This window comes from Mus musculus, chromosome 18, assembly GCF_000001635.26.
Source record: "Mus musculus strain C57BL/6J chromosome 18, GRCm38.p6 C57BL/6J".
Taxonomy (NCBI): domain Eukaryota; kingdom Metazoa; phylum Chordata; class Mammalia; order Rodentia; family Muridae; genus Mus; species Mus musculus.
Window position 1 is genome coordinate 12,355,162 of NC_000084.6, and position 23,790 is coordinate 12,378,951.

Below are 23,790 nucleotides of genomic sequence, written 5' to 3' on the forward strand. Positions count from 1 at the left end.
TTAGATGTGTTGTCAAGCTGCTAGTATGTGTTCTCTCCCGTTTCTTCTTGGAGGCACTCAGAGCTATGAGTTTCCCTCTTAGAAATGCTTTCATTGTGTCCCATAGGTTTGGGTACGTTGTGGCTTCATTTTCATTAAACTCTAAAAAGTCTTTAATTTCTTTCTTCATTCCTTCCTTGACCAAGGTATCATTGAGAAGAGTGTTGTTCAGTTTCCACGTGAATGTTGGCTTTCTATTATTTATTTTGTTATTGAAGATCAGTCTTAGGCCATGGTGGTCTGATAGGATACATGGGACAATTTCAGTATTTTTGTATCTGTTGAGGCCTGTTTTGTGACCAATTATATGGTCAATTTTGGAGAAGGTCCCGTGAGGTGCTGAGAAGAAGGTATATCCTTTTGTTTTAGGATAAAATGTTCTGTAGATATCTGTCAGGTCCATTTGTTTCATAACTTCTGTTAGTTTCACTGTGTCCCTGATTAGTTTCTGTTTCCACGATCTGTCCATTGATGAAAGTGGTGTGTTGAAGTCTCCCACTATTATTGTGTGATGTGCAATGTGTGCTTTGAGCTTTACTAAAGTGTCTTTAATGAATGTGGCTGCCCTTGCATTTGGAGCATAGATATTCAGAATTGAGAGTTCCTCTTGGAGGATGTTACCTTTGATGAGTATGAAGTGTCCCTCCTTGTCTTTTTTGATAACTTTGGGTTGGAAGTCGATTTTATCCGATATTAGAATGGCTACTCCAGCTTGTTTCTTCAGACCATTTGCTTGGAAAATTGTTTTCCAGCCTTTCACTCTGAGGTAGTGTCTGTCTTTTTCCCTGAGATGGGTTTTCTGTAAGCAGCAGGTTGTTGGGTCCTGTTTGTGTAGCCAGTCTATTAGTCTATGTCTTTTTATTGGGGAATTGAGTCCATTGATATTAAGAGATATTAAGGAAAAGTAATTGTTGCTTCTTTTTATTTTTGTTGTTAGGGTTGGCATTCTGTTCTTGTGGCTGTCTTCTTTTTGGTTTGTTGAGGGATTACTTTCTTGCTTGTTCTAGGGCGTGATTTCCGTCCTTGTATTGCTTCTTTTCTGTTATTATCCTTTGAAGGGCTGGATTCATGGAAAAATATTGTGTGAATTTGGTTTTGTCGTGGAATACTTTGGTTTCTCCATCTATGGTAATTGAGAGTTTGGCCGGGTATAGTAGCCTGGGCTGGCATTTGTGTTCTCTTAGTGTCTGTATAACATCTGTCCAGGCTCTTCTGGCTTTCATAGTCTCTGGTGAAAAGTCTGGTGTAATTCTGATAGGTCTTCCTTTATATGTTACTTGACCTTTCTCCCTTACTGCTTTTAATATTCTATCTTTATTTAGTGCATTTGTTGTTCTGATTATTATGTGTCAGGAGGAATTTCTTTTCTGGTCCAGTCTATTTGGAGTTCTGTAGGCTTCTTGTATGATCATGGGCATTTCTTTCTTTATGTTTGGGAAGTTTTCTTCTATTATTTTGTTGAAGATATTAGCTGGCCCTTTAAGTTGAAAATCTTCATTCTCATCAATTCCTATTATCCGTAGGTTTGGTCTTCTCATTGTGTCCTGGATTTCCTGGATGTTTTGAGTTAGGATCCTTTTGCATTTTGTATTTTCTTTGACTGTTGTGTCGATGTTCTCTATGGAATCTTCTGCACCTGAGATTCTCTCTTCCATTTCTTGTATTCTGTTGCTGATGCTCGCATCTATGGTTCCAGATCTCTTTCCTAGGGTTTCTATCTCCAGCGTTGCCTCACTTTGGGTTTTCTTTATTGTGTCTACTTCCCCTTTTAGTTCTAGTATGGTTTTGTTCATTTCCATCACCTGCTTGGACGTGTTTTCCTGTTTTTCTTTAAGGACTTCTACCTGTTTGGTTGTGTTTTCCTGCTTTTCTTTAAGGGCCTGTAACTCTTTAGCAGTGCTCTCCTGTAATTCTTTAAGTGACTTATGAAAGTCCTTCTTGATGTCCTCTATCATCATCATGAGAAATGTTTTTAAATCTGGGTCTAGATTTTCGGTTGTGTTGGGGTGCCCAGGACTAGGTGGGGTGGGAGTGCTGCGTTCTGATGATGGTGAGTGGTCTTGATTTCTGTTAGTAGGATTCTTATGTTTGCCTTTCACCATCTGGTAATCTCTGAAGCTAGCTGTTATAGTTGTCACTGTTAAGAGCTTGTTCTTCAGGTGACTCTGTTAGCCTCTATAAGCAGACCTGGGAGGGTAGCTCTCTCCTTAGTTTCAGTGGGCAGAGTATTCTCTGCAGGCAAGCTCTCTTCTTGCAGGGAAGGTAGTCAGATATTTGGTGTTCGAACCGGCCTCCTTGCAGAAGTTGTGTTCCACTCGCTAGAGGTCTTAGGATCCTGTGTGGAATCCTGTGTGGGCCCTTGCAGGTGTCAGGCGACTCTGCTGGCAAGGTACCCTGGGGCTCTAGTGGAGCAGAAGGGGCTTGTGCCCCAGGTCAGGCCCGGATAGTCTGCTTCCCTATTTCCTGAGGTCTCAGGTTCCGCGCGATTGGATTGGGGCAGGTGCTGTGTTCCACTCACCAGAGGTCTTAGGATCCCGTGGGGAATCCTGTGTGGGCCCTTGCGGGTGTCGGGCGAGTCCGCTGGCAAGGTACCCTGGGGCTCGAGTGGAGCGGAAGGGGCTTGTGTCTGTATCTAAAATCTAAAGGATGTATTTTGCATAAGATAAAATGACATTTGGGAGGTTAATTTTTAAAGCTAATTTGTGTGACAATATTTTATCAGATCATGAATTATTTCTGGTTGTTATTTAGGTATTTCTGGGTCCATTTGCCCACTGAGAAAAGGGTTTATTAAATGGTCCTTGAGTAGTTTAAACCAGTGTCTAAATGCAAAGGCCTGCCTGTAGCCATGGTGTGTGTGTGCAAAAGACTGCGGAGAGCCAGAATCCACTTGGGTAGGGCTGCATCTGCAGGCGGCCTTTGCCTGCTTTGCAAGAAAGAGCTTCCAGGGCACTGATTAGAATTAGAATTTCTTGCCAACTGGGTGGAAACTGCCTTGGGGAAGCCAGCTCATTGAGTCCCAAGTGTCCTAGTTTTAATCCTTGTAAGCAGTATAATCTCTCAGTGAGGTTCACATGGTCAGAAAACACACGTGGAATTATTGAAGAGATGCTAGTTAGAGAGACACGGGTTTTCAGTGACTCTGTTCACCATGCGAAGTGAGGAGGAAGCTGGTTCTGTTACTCTGATGCTATCATTTTGCTGTACAAAGTTTATAGGATGACACCAGGTAAAGGGCAGATGGGGAGGCATAGGCTGATAGTCAGGATCTGCTTAATGCAAGACTGTAATGCAACACACTCCAATGTGGTATTGAATGATACTCGGCACTGATTGAATGCACCTCATACATGTTGACTTCTTGCTTTTAAAACGTGTGTGTGTGTGTGTGTGTGTGTGTGTGTGTGCCACTGAGAATGTGTGGTAAGCATTTAACTGTGTATGCAAGCCAGCAAAACACACACACACACACACACACACACACACACACACACACACACACACTCCTAATGTAATACTGCAGAACAGAGTTCTCTCCTTCCACCTTTATATGAATTCTGGGGTGGAACTTAGGCTGCCAGGTTTGCACAGTTAGCACCTTTATCTATTGAGCTACTCCACTTATCTCTGTGTTGACTGCTTAATCACCACAGCCATTTACCAAAATTTATGAAGGAGCTTTGCTGGACATGCTCATTTTACTAAAAAGGATTCTGGAAGACAGAGAATCTAGGTCACATGTCTAAGACTACACCACAAGCATGCAGTAAAGCCAAGGTCCAAACCCCAGTAACTATGGGTGAAGTGTCTGCGTGTTCCCCACTGTGCCATGCTACTGTGCTCCATTGTGCAGGTAACCATAATTTCTTTAGAGCACCAGCTGAGCTTCGCCCCAGCCAGCTGACTCCACATCACCTTGGAGCTGTGTCTATTCAAATCTCCTTCCATGTTAGCCCCGGAGTTTCCTGAGGGCGGGACTGTTTCTTCCTGCTCCTGGACTTTCTTGTGGCAGCTTGTCTTAAGTGCAATGTTCAAAGGGCAATGCCAGCCTAGAAGTTTCCTGCCAGAACAACACCAAGTTTCAACAAGCTGTGTTTCTTTTGGAAGGCAGATGTTTCATGAACTTTCCTGGAGGGCACAAATGACAGACCAAATGATTCCACCCTAGTCTAGTTTGATGAGCTAGTGAGTTTACTGGATCTGCTTAGAGAGCACAGGTGGCAGCCCCAACGCAAACACCCAACTGAAGAGTCTCACCCCAGCCGAGGTCATCGCAGCTGCAGAGATGGACTCCTCCATCAGTTCCACCTCTGTGTGCTTCACACCTGCTGATGTCATGCCCTGAGGCCACATGCAGAAAGGAGCAGCAGGAACCTGAGATGAGGGTCTTATGACCTCCCCACACCCTTCTCCCATGAGGGAACACCATCAGACCTGGCCTTCTGGATTCTCACACCTGCTCTCTTGAAGATAGTGATGTCGAAGGTGTGGCCTTGGGGTGTTAAGCTTGAAGATGGGTGTTTAGGGCTAGGCTTCTGGAAGCTGGAGAAGGCACAGAAGGAGCCTTCCCCAGCAGGTTTCAGGAGGGGCACAGCTCTGTAGACATCTTGGTTATGGGCTTCTCACTTCTAGAGGGAGAACATCCATTGCTGTTCTAAGTGAGCCTGTGAGCGCTTTTGGTTTTTTTTGACTGGGATGCAAGGGCACCGTCTTTAAGGGAGAGGAGAAGATGGGAACGGGGTGCTGTATGAGGCTCTGGGGGTAGAAAAAAGTGTTTACAATGAGACTACTGCAGACGTGGTTCTTACACAGAGTGAGGAGAGAGTGTGGCTGAACAGACCGTAGGAAGACCAGGACTCTCTAGAGATGAGGTGCTCGCCAGACTGGCACAGAGTAAGGGTTCAGGCCTATTTGGACTAGTTCACAGAAACACCTGTGCACCAGCCCGGGCGCTCTGTTAGGAGATTGTTTGGCTGAGGCACCTCACACATACCTCTATCAAGACTTCCTTTGTGCAGGAGTAAATCAGTTTTCTGAGGCCGCCAAGAGGAGTCCAGACCCGAACCTGAAACAATGGGATTTGGTTTTTCATGGCTCTAGAGGCTGAGGGCATTGTAGGATGAGTTCTTCTCAGATCTCACTCTCTGGCTGTGATGTTGGGACCCAATTTAGTTGACAGTTGTTTGAGGTGAGCCCCCCACTCCTTAGGTTTTGTTGTTGTTGTTTTTGCCAAGTTGACGTTTTAGTTTTCTGTTCCCACTTTCTTCTGCTTCCCTTGTGGAACACAAGAAGTTCATAAAAAGCCTTTTGAGATATCTTTGCCAGTAGGGCAACCCCTTCTGTCATCTGACCTTTGCCTGGTGCTATTCCATGGAGGAGCAGTGGAATTGCAGGCACCAGAACCCCCTTTTTGTTTCAGCCTCTTGCCCACATGGTCGTGGAATAGAAATAGTCATAGTTGTTGCCTCCATTGCCCTGACAGGCCATGGTAACACCTGGAGGTGGATGGGAGCTGATGATGTCATTTGAGGTGATCCCATCCTGATCTAGAAAGATCTGTGCTATCTGGCGTAATGCTTGTGGATGCATTTATGTGCACTATTCATTTGCTTTTGTATTTAATAAATATTTACTGACACCTTTTGAGAACCAGATTTGCGGGATGGCCATAACAGGAGAAGGCAGGCATGGCCCCTGGACTAATGTACTCTGGGGAGGTGGTGACCAGCGAGAAAACAGAATGAACACAGGTCATTGCTGAGCTGGACGAGGGCTCAGGAGTCATGGAAAGGCCAAGGCAGAAACCCAGGGCACAAAGGGGAATCAGGTGTGGGGAGAAAGTAAGTTCTAGGTAGAGTAACAACCGACATTTCCTAGGAACTCGGCCCCAGATGGGATGTAGCTGAACATTATCCTGAGTGAGACTTGCATAAGCTCTCCAAGATTTCCCAACACCTCATCCTGGCTTTGTGTGCATTTCCATTCTTCCTGGTCTTTGAAAGAATTTAATTAATGATGAGCCTGAAGCAGGATGAATGGGAGCATTGAGGGACCAAAGACAATGGGAACTTAAGTCAGAAAAGAGCATTTTATAAGATTAAAGTAGAAACTGCAGATAGGACAGGGAGAAGTCTGACTGTCCCCACGGATGGTGCCAGGCTCAAAGCAGGCCAATGGCTGATGTTCCAATGAGTAGTCCACTAGGCAGACCCACCACCTCCTGTCGGGGCTTCCAGCCGAGTGATAACAAAGAGGGACCCAGGTTTGGGGCAGCAAGTGCACAGGCCCAGGAAAACCTTTTTGAATGAAAAAATAACTATAGAGAAAAAGTATGTTGTAACCAGGAAATGACTATGTTTTTGTTTGTTTGCTTTGCTTTGCTTTGCTTTTTCTTTCCTTTCTGATTTGGCCTTAATAAGTGAGAAAAATGTCTTAGTTTGGGCTTCCATTACTGTGAAGAGAGACTATAACCATGGAAACTCTTAAAAAGAAAAACATTTAATTGGGGCTGGATAGAGTTCAGAGGTTCAGTCTATTATCATCATGGTGGGAGCATTACAGCAGGCAGGCAGGCAGGCAGGCAGGCACAGTGCTAAAGGAGCTGAGTGTTCTTCATCTGGATCCCCAGGTAGCAGGAAGGGAATGAGACTCTGGGTCTGGCTTGACTATCTGAAATCTCAAAGCCCACTCCCCAGTGACACATGTCCCCTAACAAGGTCACACCTCCTAGTAGCCTATGGGGCCATTTATACCACCACAGAAAGTTAGCACCTGAGAGGTCTTGGGGCCAGGGAGACCTGGGGTGAGTGTGAGAGGCAGTTCCTGGCCAGAGCAGCCAGTGGAGAAGAGAGGAGAGGAGAGTTGCTCTGGGGAGGCCCAAGAGGTGAAACAGGAAGGTTTGCATGGTGAATGGCACAGAAAGTAGGTTTAGAGTAGTTAGGCTGTACACTCTAATTGGTGACCTTCGCGACAGGACATCTGTAAGATCCAGTTCTTCCCAAATGGAAACTATCACTGAACTACAAAATAACATGTAACTGAATAGTGCATTCCACTTAGCTTATTAATTATGTCAATGAATAGTGAACACTTGCCTTGTGCCAGGTACCCAACTCTAGGTTTATGATTGTGAACAAAGTTCTGAGGTCCCTGACCTCAGGGCATTTACAATCTTAGAATTATCATAATTCTTAGACATCTAAATGGTTAGTGGTTGGATAGGACACAAACAGGTAAGAGTACAACATACCTATTTCTTGTTAGGGGAAATCTCTCTGGAAAGAGTCTGAAGTTGTGTGCAGTGTGTTCCTTGGAGACAGAATAGCATGTATAAAGGCCCCGAAGCAGCAAAAGGTTCTAGGTCATTGAAGAAGTAGCAAGTGAGTTGCTGTTGGAGAGAGGGTTGAGGGTTACAGTTGTTTATGTAAAGGTTTTGAACAGGCCATAGAGACAGGATGTGGGCCCATGGAACACAGATGGCCTCTCTGTAGCTATAGGAGGGAAGGCAGGCATAGAGGTCTCAGCGCAGCCGCAGGCTCCTCGACTTGGACAGACTGCTCCTTTTCTTTGTGTTTTGACTCCCCAGTGATTATCTCTACTTTCCAGATACATCTAGGAATGCAAACTATGTCCGTATAAAGTGCAAGGTGTCCACCTGGCTTGTAGATGCTTCCTTATTGTTACCAATGCAGTGGCTCTGTGATCATGGCCACCAGATGTCTCTCTGGTACCTGTGCACCTGTCATACTACCTCTGTACTTTTCAGACTCATAGGCAGAAAAATAACTGGAGGTGCATTTAAACAATTCTGACTTTTGCTTTCACCAGAGATGTTGATTCTGTAAGGCCCATGCAGGATGCTTGGGTCTGCATTTTCAATAAGCACTCAATTGGTTCCAGTGGAGGTGCTCATGTGCCTGAGCAGGGTGCTTCATGTATAGCATCGCATTTAAGCCTGATAAGCACAGCACAAAACTGGCAGGACTAACACACTTAATTGCAAGGGAAACAAAGCTTACAGGGGCTAAGTAATTCCATTAGTGCTCCACAGTATTATAGGGGTCGGGATGTGAACCTCCCCCTGCTTTGGTTTGGATCTAAAATCCCTCTGAAGGTGTGACTTACTGCCAGGGGATGGATCCTAGGGAAATGGGCAGATCATGGTGGGCTAGTCAGAGGTGATGTTCCTGGTTTAGGACTCCGCTGATGGAGAGGTTCTTAGGGTTGTATTCTTATGGACTGATTGTACTAGTTGCTTTTCTTGTTGCTGTTACAAAGTATCTGACCAAAGGAGCAAACCAAGCCTAGAGGGAAGGACGGATGGAGGGAAGGACAGCTGGAGGGAAGGACGGATGGAGGGAAGGACGGATGGAGGAAGAGTTTATTTTTGCTTCACAGTTTGAGGGTATGATATCATGGTGGAGAAAGCACGGTGGCAAACATGAGGTGTCTTGTCACTGTGTGTCAGTCAGGAAGCAGAAAGAGATGCATGCTAGCCTTCAGTTTGCTTTCTCCTTTTTATCCAGTCTAAGACCCTGCCTGGCTCACGCAACGGTGCTATTCACATTAGAGTATACTGTTATTTGATTTCCTGAGGAGACCAGACACAAGTGTCTATTCATCTCAGACAGGAACTGAGGACACACCAAAGCAGTCATATCCCTAAAGTTCACGGTAATGAGCCAATGAGTTTGCTGGAGGTCTGAGTATGGGTGAGGGGTCACTTACGTAATCAGAGCCAACTCAAGGGCAGCTGTGTCACTGAAGGCCCACTCTAGCACAGATGAAAGTCCATGCGAGCTACAAACACCACCCTAATTACCGCCTACAACTCCATCTCAGATACATCCAAAGGCTTGTTGCCTAGGAGACATAGAACCTGTCAAGTTATCAGTCACATTCACCATTGTAAGGATTCATCTCCTTCCCAGCCATTCCTCTCTCTGTGCCACACCTCTTGACTTCCTGGTAGCCCAGAGGCAAACAATTTTGCTTTCTACCACATGTTTGGCTCTGCCTTGTCTCAGGCCAGAGAGTTGGGACCAGGTGAGCATAGACTGAGACCCCCAAAATGGCGAGCCACAACTTTTCCTTGTGTAGATTATTTTCTCTGGTGTTTTGTCATAGCTACAAGAAAGATAACTAACACATCTATTCTACTCCAAAATATAGACCTCTGAAATGACCCAGAAAGAGCCAAACCCCCACCCCACCTGGAATTTGGACTACATGCACACAGCTTTTGAATCATGTATTTGCACACACTTGCTTATTTTTCTAAGTTTTCCTTAAATACTTAAAGGGAACCAACAGTGAGTCCCTTGTTTTCTGTCATTCAGATCTCTATATCCAGGAGCCTGGCACAGCTGGGAGTGAATCGTGCGGAGCCACGGTACCACGTACTCCGTGTGCTGTGAAGTCACCCCTCACTCCACACTGTGCAAATGTTCAAGAAAATGACCAAGTGCTTGCTTTAACAATTCTAACCACTCCTGTATGCTCCAGTGCCTCTCAAAGGGAACAGGATCTTTGCAAAGGGGCAGCCTTAGGTTTGGAATTGTCTCACTGCAGAATATTCTCCACTTATGGCTGGCTTAGGTGTGAGCACTGGAGACACTGTAGCTTCTAGAGTCTTCGAGAATGAAGAATTGGAGTGGAGCCCGGGCAGTGTGCGTGCATGGCATGTGATGGGGCTGTTGATGGATAAGTGTGGTTAGATGTTCCCCTTGCCAGCATTTCTGTGCCTGATATGAACATGGAAACTGCTGCTTGGCAGGACTCCTTTCTGAGCTGGGCCTCTGTGCACATCTGGCGGTGGCAGGTACTTGGAGAACAGTGTAATTGCTCCTGCAATGCCTGCCACCCCACTTTCCATCCAACTCAGAGACAGACCTCTTTGATGGAGCTGCGGAGTGCCTCGGCCAGGGAAGAGTCTTGGGCTGTGTTTAGCATCTCCAGAGCTCTGTGCAGACCCTGGTCCCAGCATGTCCTGGGTGTGCGGCTTCAGGGAAGGCATTGGAACTCTTTGTTCCTTCATATTTCTACCTTCAGGGTTCATGTGCTTTGTTACAAATCCCAGAGTGTTGTGGATACCAAGCCAGTACATTATGGCTTGGTGCTTCAGGTCTCCCATCTAGCTTCTACCATTTTCTAGGGAAGTGTGATGGTCAAATGACTTCTCTGGTCTCTCAGCAACTTCTTCTAACTGTTAGTGTTATCTTTCTGATTTCACTCCAGTTTCTAATGCGTTAGAGTTTTAGCAATTTAAGTAAAGTGAGCATAGGAATCAATGTTCAAGCTGGAAAACAAAAGTTCTGTTGGGGGTACTGTTGGAACCAGGACCATTAATGGTTGTATTATGAATTCAATGTAGAGTATGACACACTAGAGGCTATTTAGCCTAAGACAAGCATTAAGAGTACTGGGAGCTAGCAGAGACTAGACACTGTTGAGCACTGAGCACTGTGTAAAAGCTGGCTCATCTCCTGTGGACCTCCTATGCTGGAACATTATACTGGGTGGCTATTTATTTGGACAGCCCCTTCCCCTTTCTTTTAAAAGGGGGATTAATCGCTCCCTCTTTCCTTTCTGCCACCGCCATGCCATCCAGACTGCGGAAGACTCGGAAACTCTGTGGCCGTGGCCACAGCTGCATCCTTAAGCACCTCAAGCACCCAGGCGGCCGCGGGAATGCTGGAGGCGTGCCTCGCCACACGATCAACTTTCACAAATATTATTCGGGTTACTTTGGGAAAGTTGGTATGCGGCATTACCACTTGAAGAGGAACCAGAGCTTCTGCCCAACTGTCAGCCTGGATAAACTGTGGACGTTGGTCAGCGAGCAGCGCGGGTCAATGCAGCAAAAACCAAGCCTAGAGCTGCTCCCATCATTGATGCTATGCGATCAGGCTACTACAAAGTTCTGGGGAAGGAAAAGCTCCCTAAGCAACCTGCCATTGTGAAGGCCGGATTCTTCAGCAGAAGAGCTGAAGAGAAGATTAAGGGTGTTGGAGGTGCCTGTGTCCTGGTGGCTTCCCACTCCGGAGGTTAATTAAATGCTAACATTTAAAAAAGGGGGGAGTTAATTATATTTTATTTGTGTGTGGCTCTCCCCACCGTCTGTGTGTGTGTGTAATAGTTTAATAGCACAGTAAACATGCATGAACTTGCTACCAAACCAAAGGTAGAGCCTAAATGGTAACCTGTGTGGCAGCATGTGTCCCTGTATGGCAGTAGGTGTCCCATGTGGCAGTCTCCCTATCTCTACCATCTCCAGTCATGAGGAGACCACTATCCTGAGTTCGTTATTAATTATTACTTGTTTCCCTCATTTCCTTCTTTCATTTTGTTTTCTTTTCTTTTCCTTCTTGAGTCAGGGTCTCATTGTGCAGCCCAGGGTGGCCTCAAATTCATGATCATGTGCCACAGCCTCCCGAGCCCTGGAATTATAGGCCTTTGTCCCCATACTCAGCGGCTTATTGAAAAAAAAAAAAGAGTATTTTATTATATCCATGTATATTTTCTAGGATAAGAATGTTGTATTTCAGTATGTGGACATCTTGCTGAACATGTCCATTTATTTGTTGTTTATACAGCCACCTATGATGTGACCACGCCATTCTTGAGTTGCCTGCTTCCCTGTAGCCACACAGTTAGGTTAATCTCAGGATTTTGCTCCTGTGAAGAAGCAATACATATTCTTGCATGTGATGCCATCAAATACAAGCAGGCTATTCTTCCTGAGTTGTGAACTCAGGAGTTGTCTTGCTTGCCATGTTCTAGGTGTGAGCTTACTTTAGCAGTGATACCAAAACAGCTGCCAAAGGTTTAGTTCACACTAGTTCACACTCTTAGTAATCCACACACTCAGTAACTCACACTCTTAGGATACCCTTTAAAACTTAGTGTCACCACATTTAAATTTGGGGAGGCTTGTAGTAAGCCGGCCCGCGGCCTACATGAACCGGGTATTTCTGGAAGGCAGGCTGGGCTGAAAGAGACTTAGACTGCGAGAAAAGAATGATGAAGCCAAGACAATTTTTTTTCTCTGATCAAGGCCTGTGAGTTTACTAAGAGACTGTGCTTACAAGGGGGAAGGCCCATCTCCCCCCCCCCCCCCCCACACACACACACAAAGAAGCCAGCCAAGTCAGAAAGCTGCACCGCAGGTGGCCCCGCCTCAGTGGCGACAAGGTCTGCACCAGCCCGCTTCAGGCTGGGGAGCTACAGAGGCTGAGTGTGAAGCACTATTGCATGTGGTCTGCTAGCGCTGCTAACGGTGATGGTGTACTCCCAGGCCTTCCTGGCTCTTCTGGGAGAGCCCTGTTCCTATTTTTGCCCATTTTCCTGATGTACTGTCTGTACTTCTTTTGATGCTATGAAAGGATTTGGTGTATGTTTTTGAAATTTAGGGATATTCTGTTTCCAGTTCAATTACTGATCCTTATGATGATGATGATGATGATGATGATGATGGTGATGATGGTGATGATGGACGCTCTGAAACTTGGAGGCTTACATCAACAGGAGAAATTCTCCTCCATGAGGAGGGACCTTACTGCTCAAATCTGGCAACCTGAGATTGATTCCTGGAATCTACATAAAGATAGAGAGAACCAACTGCTTAGGGTTATACTGTGGCCTACACACACACACACACACACACACACACACACACACACACACACACACACACATTTACACATACATTCACACACATACAGTCACACAAGACACACTCACACACACATTCACACACATATACTCACACATTCACACACACATACTTATACATACATTCACACACTCATACACATTCACACACTCACATTCACACACTTACACACATTCATACATATAAACACACACACATACTTATACATACATTCACACACTCTCACATACACACATTCACACACACATACTTATACATACATTTACACACACACACACACAAGATTAATTAGAAAACCTGTAAAATCCTTAAGAGGTTGCTAATGGAGTCACTACTCTGCAGGCCTTCTACGCTGTATGTGCGCTGGCTGAAGTGACAGGCTGCACAGCAAGCCACACACAGTCTCTAGCCTCATATCCCCAAGGTGTTGCTGAGTTCTAGAAATGTATTTAATATTAAAAGATAAACATCTAAACAAATAGCTTACACATAGGAACGTGCAGTTGTATACCACCAAAAGCCCGTTTTGTACACAAGGACATTTGGTCACATACCAGAGCCAAGCTTACCTTGAAACACCCAAGAACTGGTGAGAATGGCAGAAGAGCCCCCCATTGGCTACAGCGTATTTCCCAAGAAGCAGGGAGCACGATCCTGTCCCCCTTCACGCCTCTTACACTCCAGGATAGCTTCGTTTGCGAGGCTGTGCGGCCCATCCCTGTGAGGAATCATAGACTTTTGACAAAATTAACATATTATCCAAACACAAGAAAGACCGAGGTTCAGCTTTCTGGCTGACAAATATCTGCAAAATTCTTCATTGAAAGAATAAAGGAGAACAAAAACAGAATCAAAACAATCTGCCTGCCAACGAGCAACAAACTCAGTTAGGGGTTGGCTACTGTAACACCAGGCGCCCCCGGGGAAACAACTGCTTCTCACTGCATGGCGCCCAGCCAGTCCCGCCCTCCGACTGTTATCTACGATGTCTTATCTTCCAGCACTTAGGTCTGTGTAGACCAGCTGGCCCCCATCTTTGCTCGGGTTGGTTGTTCTACTTGGGACACTTTCTTGTTTGAGGCCAAAGACTGTTTATAAGAGACCTCTTCTCCACTTTCCTGGCAGCCCAAATGTCCCACTCTTCCCTAGACTGTGACAGCATTCTGCATTCTGTGGAGGCACCTGCTATATGCTGTCTTGGTGTTCATTTGTGCATTTTGTGTCTCTACTGAGATCATGGTAGAGAATGTGCCTCACACTGAACTGCTAAGAGTCCAGTGGGTTTGTGAAGGAGAAGATATCCTTGCATCCCCAATTTGGAAATTCTTTGTAAAGAGTTGTGTAGGTCGAGGAAAGCAGAGCCATAAAGGACAGAAAAAAAACAATAACCTGACTACAGACAGTGGACCTGGCTTCAGACTAAATGAAGAGGCTCCTATCTAGGGCACTGTCTGGCATGCAGCAGTATGACAGCCATCTCTAGCTAACATGGAGCAGTCTGTCTGGACTGTTTCTTCTGCTAAACTACTGCAAAAACATTCCTTGAAAAAAATGTAAAAGGCCTTTTCTCCTCCCCAGGGCCAGTTCTGTGACTACTGCAATTCTGAGGATTCCAGGAAGGCACATCCAGCCAGCCATGCAATTGATGGATCGGAACGGTGGTGGCAAAGCCCACCTCTCTCCTCCGGCACACAGTACAATCAAGTCAACCTCACCTTGGATCTGGGTCAGGTGAGTGTTGCTGTTGGTTGGAACAAGGATACTGGTTTGGATCTCTGTTTCTGTGATTTCTGACAGACAGAAATAAATGTTAGTTTTAATACATTTATTGTTTTCAATCCATGACATGGATATTTGCTCCCTGTAAAGCCCAGGCCAGCAGAAGACACAGTACAGATCCTCTACCTTGTCTTGGCTCAGTTGTAAAGTGCTTGCTGCACAAATATGAGGACCTAAATTTAGTCTTCTAGGATCTACATTAAAAGCCAGGCACGGTGGCAGGCTGTAATCCCAGAGCTGTGGAGGTAGAGACCGGGAATCCCTGGGGTTTGCTGGACAGCCTGCCTGGTCAGCCAGCTCCACGTCCAGTGAGAAGCATGGTCTCCAAAGATAAGCTGGACAGTGGTTAAGGAACAGACCCAGTGCTGGCCTCTGGACTCCACACACAAGAGCACATATGTGTATTCACACCCTCACACATATACCCACATGCATACACATACGTGAACACACATAAACCTATAGTTGTGAATAGTTGCATTATAAAAATATTCTTTATTCTTATTTTAATTGTGGCATAATGCAAATATAAAATGTATTGTGTTCACCACCTAAGTGCCATTGTTCAGTGGCATTTGATAAATTGACATTGTTGCCCCAACACCATCCCCACCTTCTGGAGTCTTCATCTCCTTATTATGTAAAGCTGAAACTCCACACCTAGTGAGTTCCATCCCCTGTCTTCTTCACTCTGGGCAACTACTGTGCTATCTTCTGGGGACCAGTGTCTCTAGGAATGTCATGTAAGTGAATCATATAATATTTGCCTTTTTATGGTTAACTTACATCCATTAGCCTATGCTTTCAAGAGTCAGACACTTTGTACTATACACCAGTATTTCCCCCACTTCCAGGCCAAATGAATAGAATTTCATGTATTTTTACCCACCTTTGTGTGTTCCCATTGATGGACACTTGGCTTACTTCCAGTTTTGAGCTATTGTGAACAGTGCCGTCAAACATATGGGTGTGGTAACTATATTTTTATTGCATTCATTTTCCTGGAAATCCTGATTCATGGGATATTGAATACCATAATTTGGGGCCTTATTTGGCCAACTGGTCACATGGAGGCAAGCTTGCTGTCTATTCTGTGTAGGCTATGAAGGTCCCAAGATGGCTGCCTCTGGTACATATACATATGGTCAACCCCCTGCCCTTGAGAACAGGCAACATGGTAACTGTTATAGATGTGACTCCATTGGATGAGGAATTTTTTAAGGGACTTTTATGATTGCATTTTATGGTCAGTAGATTCAAATGGGGAGGTTTTCTCTGATGAGAGGACTTTCTAGTGGGACTGCCTCTTCTGAGAGAAGACATTTGACTATGAGAGATTTTCCTACTAGCCAGGAAGGCAAAAGCTGTCAAATTGTGAACTTGCCATGGAGACAGCCATGGGGCAAGGATTTGAAAGTAGGCTCTGGAAGCTTAGGGTGGCCTCCAGCCAACAGCCCACAAAGAGAGAATCCAGCTGACAGCTTGATTGCACTTTTGATCTTAAGCAGAGAACTTGGCCCAGCCACGTTGACTCCTAGTTGGTAGTTTGAGATAATGTTATTTCAAGACATTAAGTGTAAGGTACTTTGTTATGCCCAAGTAGAAAATGAAAATGAATACAGCTTATTCTACAGTTTATTTTATTTTATTTTATTTTATTTTATTTTATTTTATTTTTTCAAGACAAGGTTTCTCTGTGCAATAGTCCTGGCTGTCCTGGAACTTGCTTTGTAGAACCTGGTGGCTTTGAACTCACAGAGATCCACCTGCTTCAGCCTCTGCCTCTGAAGCGCCACCATGCCTGGCTTATTCTGCCTTTTAAAGGAGGGAGTTCACACCATTACTTTAACACATATTTATTACACTCCAGTGGGCACTTGGGTTATATCACAGCTACTAAATAATACATAGTAAACTTGTGTAGTGTGTTTGGAGCTGAAATGAGTAACAGAGGCCTAAAAAAGCAGAGAAGATTAAGGGCTTCGTGAGAGTCAGGGACAACTGGATTGTAGTTGGCAGCTTTTCTTTGGTGTTCAGAACAGTTTATTGAGAATGCATGGCAGAAGCCGAGTCTTGAAGTGTATGAAGGACTTTGTCATGTGTGTAGATGTCCATCACCCAGACAAAGGGAACAGCTCTACACAGCCCCTAAGGCAGAGCTTGTGTGAGAACACAGAGCTTCATGGAGGGAGAGTGAACCAGGAGGAGGTGGCAGCTGAGGCAGAGGTCAGGGAAGAGCAAGCATGCCCAAGCCTTAGCAATGACACTGGCTTGAGAGTGAGACAAGGATCAGACGTGTACCTTAAAGTCATTTTGGAGTGCTCTGTAGACTTTATAAAAGGAGCTGGATGGGAGACAGTTACCATAACCCATGAGAAAGATGCTGTTAGTAGCCATGGCAGTGAGCGAGTGGATACCAGCTATGCTTAGATGACAGCTGCTAGGATTTCATTGTGGGTTGCAAGTGGAATTAGCTAGAGAATTCAGGGATGATGCCCTAGACTTATGAACACCACTGTTGGCTCAGATGTCCACTGGAAGACTGTGCATCTATGCTACTGTTTGGATTGCTGTCTGGGCTACGAGTAGACATTGAATATGAGTTAATTGAATATGGATTCTCCCCTGCAGCTGCTTGAATCTGTGAGTTTGTGCTTTTCATCAGCTCTGAATATTTCAAGCCCTTGTTTCACTGAGTAATTCTCAGCACGTTTCCTTCAGGGATTCTGATAACTAATGTTAGTTTTAAAAAGTGTGTGTGTGTGTGTGTGTGTGTGTGTGTGTGTGTGTGTGTGTGTTTACCACATGTATGCTGGTGTTTGCAGAGATCAGACCCCCTCCCACTCAGGAGCTGGACTTACAGGGCTGTTGTGAGCTACAGGACACAGGTGCTAGGAACTAAACTTGGGTCCCCTAGAAGAGCAGCAAGTTGTCCTAACCACTGAGCTGCCTCTAAAGTCCCCAAAGGCTCACTTTTTCGTTACTATTCCCCAGTTTTCTGACTGGGAAAGTATCATTTTTATTTTCCAGTTGACTTTTTTCTCTACTTTTTTCAGATGAGGCAATTTGTATTGTTCTAACTTCAAACCCACCGATTATTTTGTATTTTGCTTCTGTTATGCTCTAAGGCATTTGCCTCCTGTGTTTTCAGTCCCCCTTGGTACTTGTTTTTTGTTGTATGTTTTATTTGTTCTTGGAGGTTTTATACCTGTTCCAGAGTATTTATGATCACTTGTTGCAACAGTTTATGACTATTGCCTTAGAGAATTTCTCATATTATTCTGCCATGTCATCTTTCCAAGTTACGATTCCTTCCTACTGCAATGAGGACTTTCTGCTGTATTCTAGGTCTTTGGATAATTATGTTAAAAGACTACTCTAAGCTCTGTTTAAATCTTGTTTAGCTGAGCATCTTCACTGTGGTGTAGGTCCTGGTGTGCCCTTGTGAGCCGTGGTTCTGTTATAGTTGTTTTTTTCAGAGTTCTGCAGTGTTGCACCAGTCGGCTCTGTTCAATGGGTATCAATGTCTCCTGCTTGGTGCCACTGTCTTGGGGAGCAGAGTGAGTTTCTTGTTCCCTATTTAGTAAAGGGTACAAGACATTGGGCATTTGGGGGCCCAGAGTGCTTTATCTCAAACCATTGCCTGAGACTGCTGGTAAGGAATTGAGAGCATATGGACAGTATTCAACTACCGAAGTGGATGAAAATTAGAAAAGAATAGACTGAAGGGCTGAGTCCTGACACTCACCAACACTGAGGAGCCAAGAGTGAAGGGGAGGAACCAATCGGTCAAGAAGACTGGCCTGGGTCACAGATGATGGAGGAAGTCAAACGAGAATGGGATGTCTTAAAGACCAGGAAAGACTGAGACAAGGAGGACAATTCCAGGTTAACAGTCTGAGTCCAGTAAGAAAACAGCCCAAAAGGTCTGATTATAGTAAAAGATACACCAATGGTCAGAAAGTCTGCAAAAGCTGGCTCAGCATCATTAGTCAATAGGGAAATTCAAATCAAAGCATGATAAGGGGTGGGGGAAATGGGGTTTGACAAGAGAGACGGGGTGTGAGCAGGAGAGATGGGGTGGACCAGGAGAGATAAGGAGTCATCAGGAGAGATGAGGTGTGAGCAGGAGAGATGGGCGTGTCATCAGGAGAGATGGGGTGCCAGCAGGAGAGATGTGGTTTTAGCAGGAGAGATGAGGGTGTGAGTAGGAGAGATGGGGTATGAGTAGGAGAGATGGGGGTGTGAGCAGGAGAGATGGGATGTGAGCAGGAGAGATGAGGTGTCATCAGGAGGGATGGGGAGTTGGCGGGGGAGATGGGGTGTTGGAAGGAGAGATGGGGTGTCAGCAGGGGAGATGGGATGTCATCAGGAGAAATGGGGTGTCATCAGGAGAGATGGGGGTGTCATCAGGAGAGATGGGAGTCTGTAAGGGAGATAGGGTGACAGCAGGAGAGATGGGGTGTCATCAGGGGAGATGGGGTGTTGGAAGGAGAGATGGGGTGTCATCAGGAGAGATGGGGTGTCAGCAGGGAGATAGGGTAGTGGCAGGGGAGATGGGGTGCTGGCTAGGAACATGAGCTGCTCCCTCAGAGCAGTTCTCAGCACCCGTGTCAAGTAGCTCACGGCTAGCAGCTCCAGCTTAGGGGCTCTGCAACACTTTTCTATCCTCTGTGGGTACTGGTGTTCACATGCACATATCTCCTCCCACATCGTTAAAAATAAAGTAAATCTAAAAACATAACTACAACTGTAATAAGACATCATTTATACTGACTTAGGTGGTTATAATAAAAATTTTGATAGTAGCAATGCTAACAAGGCAAAGAAGCTGGAACCCATAGATACAGTTGGTAGACATGCAAAATGGTGCTGCTTTGGACTCCTCACAAAGTCAAGCACACGGCTACCACGTGACTCAGAGGTCTCACTTGTAACTTGTACCCAAGAGAAAGGGGTGTGTGTGTCCACAGAGACCCTGCTCATCAGTCGTGACTGTACCACTGATCGTAAGAGCTAAAAGGTGGGAGGGCTAGAAGCTCTACCAGCTGCTGAATGAGTGAGCCTGATGCAGCATGCCCCACAGTAGGCTATTATCCAACAATAAGACCTAGGAAATCTCGATGAAAGCTACATAAGCAAATCCAGAAAACATCATGGTGTGTGAAGGAAGCCAGTAAGAGGCCATGTGTCCTGTGTTCCAGCTTGTGGAAAAGTCCAGATAGGCAGATCTAGAGCAAGAGAAGTTATCTTAGCGCCCACCTGGGGCTGGGTCGTTTGGAGACAACTGCAGCATGACCACTAATAGATCCAAAATAGGTGTGTCGTGTATGAAGAGAGCATTCATCAGCAGGCTCGTGTGTGTGTGTGTGTGTGTGTGTGTGTGTGTGTGTAGTCAGCAGTAAGAGTAAGAGGAGGAGCAGCTGCTGTTAGTGTGGGAATCTGTCAGATCTTACAACACTCATGTAAAAACACTAACATCAGTGACGTGCTAGTCATCATGTTGTTCTTGTTCCTATTGTGTGCACAGTACAGCTCACCCAAGAAATACTGCTAGAAATAACTAAAGATGTATACCGTACCCTGGAAATCGGAAGGTATTGAGGTTTCTGAAATGTCATCTTCATTCATGTTGGGCCTTTTATGATATTTTTTGTTGGGATGGGAAGGGCTTCTCCTGACAGAATCTCACCATTGGATTGCATGTGATTTAGTTCACAGACAGAGCCATCATGGGTCCTAAAGCTGTAATCCTGACTTAGTTGTGAATCAGCTTTCCAAAGAGCCAAGCGTTTATTCAACTTCTATCATTAATGACCAAGATGTACCTATTATGTCATTTTTTTAAAGCAAAGGTCTGATTATATAGTCAAGAGAGCCTAGACCTCATAGTCCAACTGCCTTAGCCTCCCAGAACTAGGATTACAGCCACACACCAGTACACACCATTATCATCATGCCATTTTCTTTTTGAGGCACTGGGAATTGAGCTCAGGACCTTATCCATGCTGTGCAAGTGCTCCACCGTGGTCTCCATGCCTACACTTACTTTGTGTCACTCTTACCTGAGGCTTTCTTTCTATAGTGAGGAACCTTAACCCATCACAACGATTCTCACTGAACATACCATACCTGTTGTACTTATAGTTCTTTTAAAGGCCATTTTTAAAAGACTTGCCTTTTAAAGCATCCCTTTGATGTACTAAAGAATCCCTAATTAAGTTAAGAAAACTTAAGAAAACACCAGCATAGCAACAAGTTAGAAGTTTGCAGCCGTGGGTCATGGCATGCATATTCATGAAGGTTGCAGGCCACCTAACTTTTGGTTGGCCAGGAGCAGCTGTGGATGTGGCCTTCAGTCAGCCTGCCCTGACCTGTGCTTCATAGCCTGCTTTCTTGCTGGGTGGCACTTTACAGCACACTGAGCTGCTCTGTGACTCAGTTTCCCCATTTGTAAACTGAGGCAACTGTACATACACTACAGGACTTTTGAGGTTTAATGAGTTAATGGCTTAAATTCCAGAACTCTTTAGGGTGATGCTAATATTTATATTTTTGTTTAACAAAATGAGTACTCATGATTAAAAAGAATACACTCAAGCTAGATATGGTACTGTAGAAAAATTCTTGGAAAAGCTTAAGATATGGAAAAGTAACAGATTATATCAAGCTGAACACATTTCCTTTCTCCTTACATTGGAGCAATATGGTGTTTCAAGAAGTGTATGCTGTCGGGTATGGTTCCTATCTTATACCCATTGATACAGTGAAAATGCCATCAAGAGGTTGGGTTCCAAATTTACAAGTCATGTTAATATCTTGGCTCTAAGACAGTGTGAGTTCTGATGTGTGATTGGGAAATAAAATGACCACTGACTTGTCACGGCCAAATGGCCTTCTCTTAACTTGTTGCAAAGTTTGACAGAGATGAATTGAGGTCAGATTGACAGCTTCTGTTTCAGCTTGGGGTTGATTTCTTTGTCTTCTGGACTAATTGGTGTTTTATTTTCCCCCACCACCTTGTGTGTATGTTTTTGTTTAAACAATATTTTAAATTCTTTGATAATTTCATATTGTCATATGTTCATAGAACATATCTGGATTATATCCAACTCATTCTCCCCACTGGTTGACAATTTTTTTATTGTTTTGTTTTGTTTTGTTTTGTTTTGTTTTTCTAAGTCAGTATCTGCAGGTCTGATTGTGAAGGGCAGCTTTGTTCCCCCAAGCTGACACTTCCTGGGCAGTTCTGAATCATGATGTTTCCTGGGGTTCCACAACTTCATCCTGCCATATGTCATTCATGGGTTTTGGGCTGTATCTATGGGAAGCTTTGTGTTGTCTGGCCAACTACACTCAGTTTGTTTTAAAGTTTAAAATGAAATGTGGTGTTGGGCTATTAAAAGCAGAGTCTTGGGGGCTCAGGGCCATTTGCTTCTTCTGGACGCCCTGGTGGGCATGTCTGTGGGAGATAAGAAGGTAGGGTCTAGGGTTCTACATGTGGCTTCTTCCATGAACTCCTGACACTCACTTGCCTGTTCCCTCTCCTAGGATAGGGTCTAAGGAAATATGTAGAATACATGCGGTGTTGGTCTTCATGCACCTGAAATAAGGGAAGCTTGGATGTTTTCAACAATTGGCTCTTCGTTGGGATGGAGAGAGTGTCTAGTAATCACAGGGAGCAAAATGTGCTTGTTTCTGGAAATTCACCCGAAGAAGATGTTTAAAGGATTTCTGTACCTGTTAGTACTGAAACTACTGTCTTAGGGTTTCCATTGCTGTGAACAGACACCATGACCAAGGCAACTCTTATAAGGACAGCATCTAACTGTGGCTGGCTTACAGGTTCATAGGTTCAGTCCATTATCATCAAGGTGGGAGCATGGCAGCATCCAGATAGGCATGGAGCTGGCAGGGCTGAGGGTTCTACATCTTCATCAAAAGGAAGCCAGGAGCAGACTGTTTCCAGGCAACTAGGAGGAGGGTCTCAAAGCTCACCCCCATGGTGACATACTTCCTCCAACAAGGCCATACCTACCCCAACAAGGCCATACTTAATAGTGCCACTTCCTGGGCCAAGCATATTCAAACTACCACAACTATGAAGACAAAACAGAACACACAAATAAAAATAATCCCTGATCCAGGCATTTAGAAGGACTGGTGATTGGTTCAGAGGTTGGGAGTGCCAAGAGAAGGCAGTTCGGGCTATGCTCTGATAAGTAGCCTGGGGAAGGTGCCCGCCTGCCTTCAGCATCACATGGAACAGGCAACAGCTGAGCTATCCCATTGGGTTTACAGATTAAAGGCTGCAATGCCAACTGTCTCACTTCCCTCCTGACTGGCTTTTCCCTGTCTCATCTTAAAAGCTTTATTTGATTCCTTTCTTCTTACCTGAGGGCTATTGCTGTGGCTCCAAGAGCTTTTTAAGTATCTGGAAACCCAGACGCTTAATGTTCCCAGCAGCACCGTTTATCCCACTGGGTGGAAGTTGATGGGAAAAGCCCTGTTTCCTATCTCCCCATGGACCATTTCTGAAGGACATTCTATATAACTTAGAATATTCTTAAAATGGTACTATTCTACTTATGGCACATGACCTATTAGCTTTTATCTGTCCCCATGTCCCTCTCAAATTTGTGATTCTTGAGACCAACCCATAAATAAACCATCTCTATCCAAGTCTTTGTCTCATACTTTAGAGAGGACCCAAGCTGATTCAGAATAAAGGGGCCCAAGGCCCTGAACCTTTTCCAGATGTTCACATGAGAGAATGTGATCACAAAGGCTGTAAAAGGTGAAGGATGTGGGACTGGGAAATGACTTAGTAGGGAAGAGCACTGCTCTGCAGCTTTGAGAACATGAGATTTAAGATTCAGAATTCAAATGAAAACAAAACAAAACAACCAAACTGCAGTCAGGCATGGTTGGATGTACCTGTAACCACTATGGGTAGAGGCAGGCCCTGAGAATATACTGGCTTGCCAGCCTAGTGAAAGCAGCAGGCTTCTAGTTCCATAAAGGATCCTGTCTCAAACTGTCTTAGTTTGGGTTTACTGCTGTGATCAGACACCGTGACCAAGGCAACTCTTATAAGAACAACATTTAATTGGGGCTGTCTTACAGGTCACAGAGGTTCAGTCCATTATTATCAAAGGAAGGCAGAAGCAGACTGACTCCCATGTGGCTAGGAGAAGAGTCTCAAAGCCCACCCCCACAGTGATACGCTTCCTCCAACAAGGCCACACCTTCTTGCCACTGCCTGGGTCAAGAGTATTCAAATCACCACACAAGGCAAT

The 23,790-nt window shown here is 44.9% G+C and overlaps 1 protein-coding gene across 5 annotated transcripts in view; it reads left to right on the top strand.

Moving 5' to 3' along the window:
* Lama3 (laminin, alpha 3) overlaps positions 1–23,790 on the top strand; it is a 249,597-nt gene that overhangs the window by 21,745 nt on the left and 204,062 nt on the right. For all 5 annotated transcript variants that reach the window (XR_003952502.1, XR_385977.4, XM_006525685.4 and 2 more), the window contains exon 2: positions 14,291–14,443. Coding sequence is in view for 3 of the 5 variants with exons in the window: in XM_006525685.4 (XP_006525748.1) it covers positions 14,291–14,443 (153 nt within the window). In the remaining 2 variants the exon portion in view is untranslated. The remainder of the gene's footprint in view (positions 1–14,290; positions 14,444–23,790) is intronic.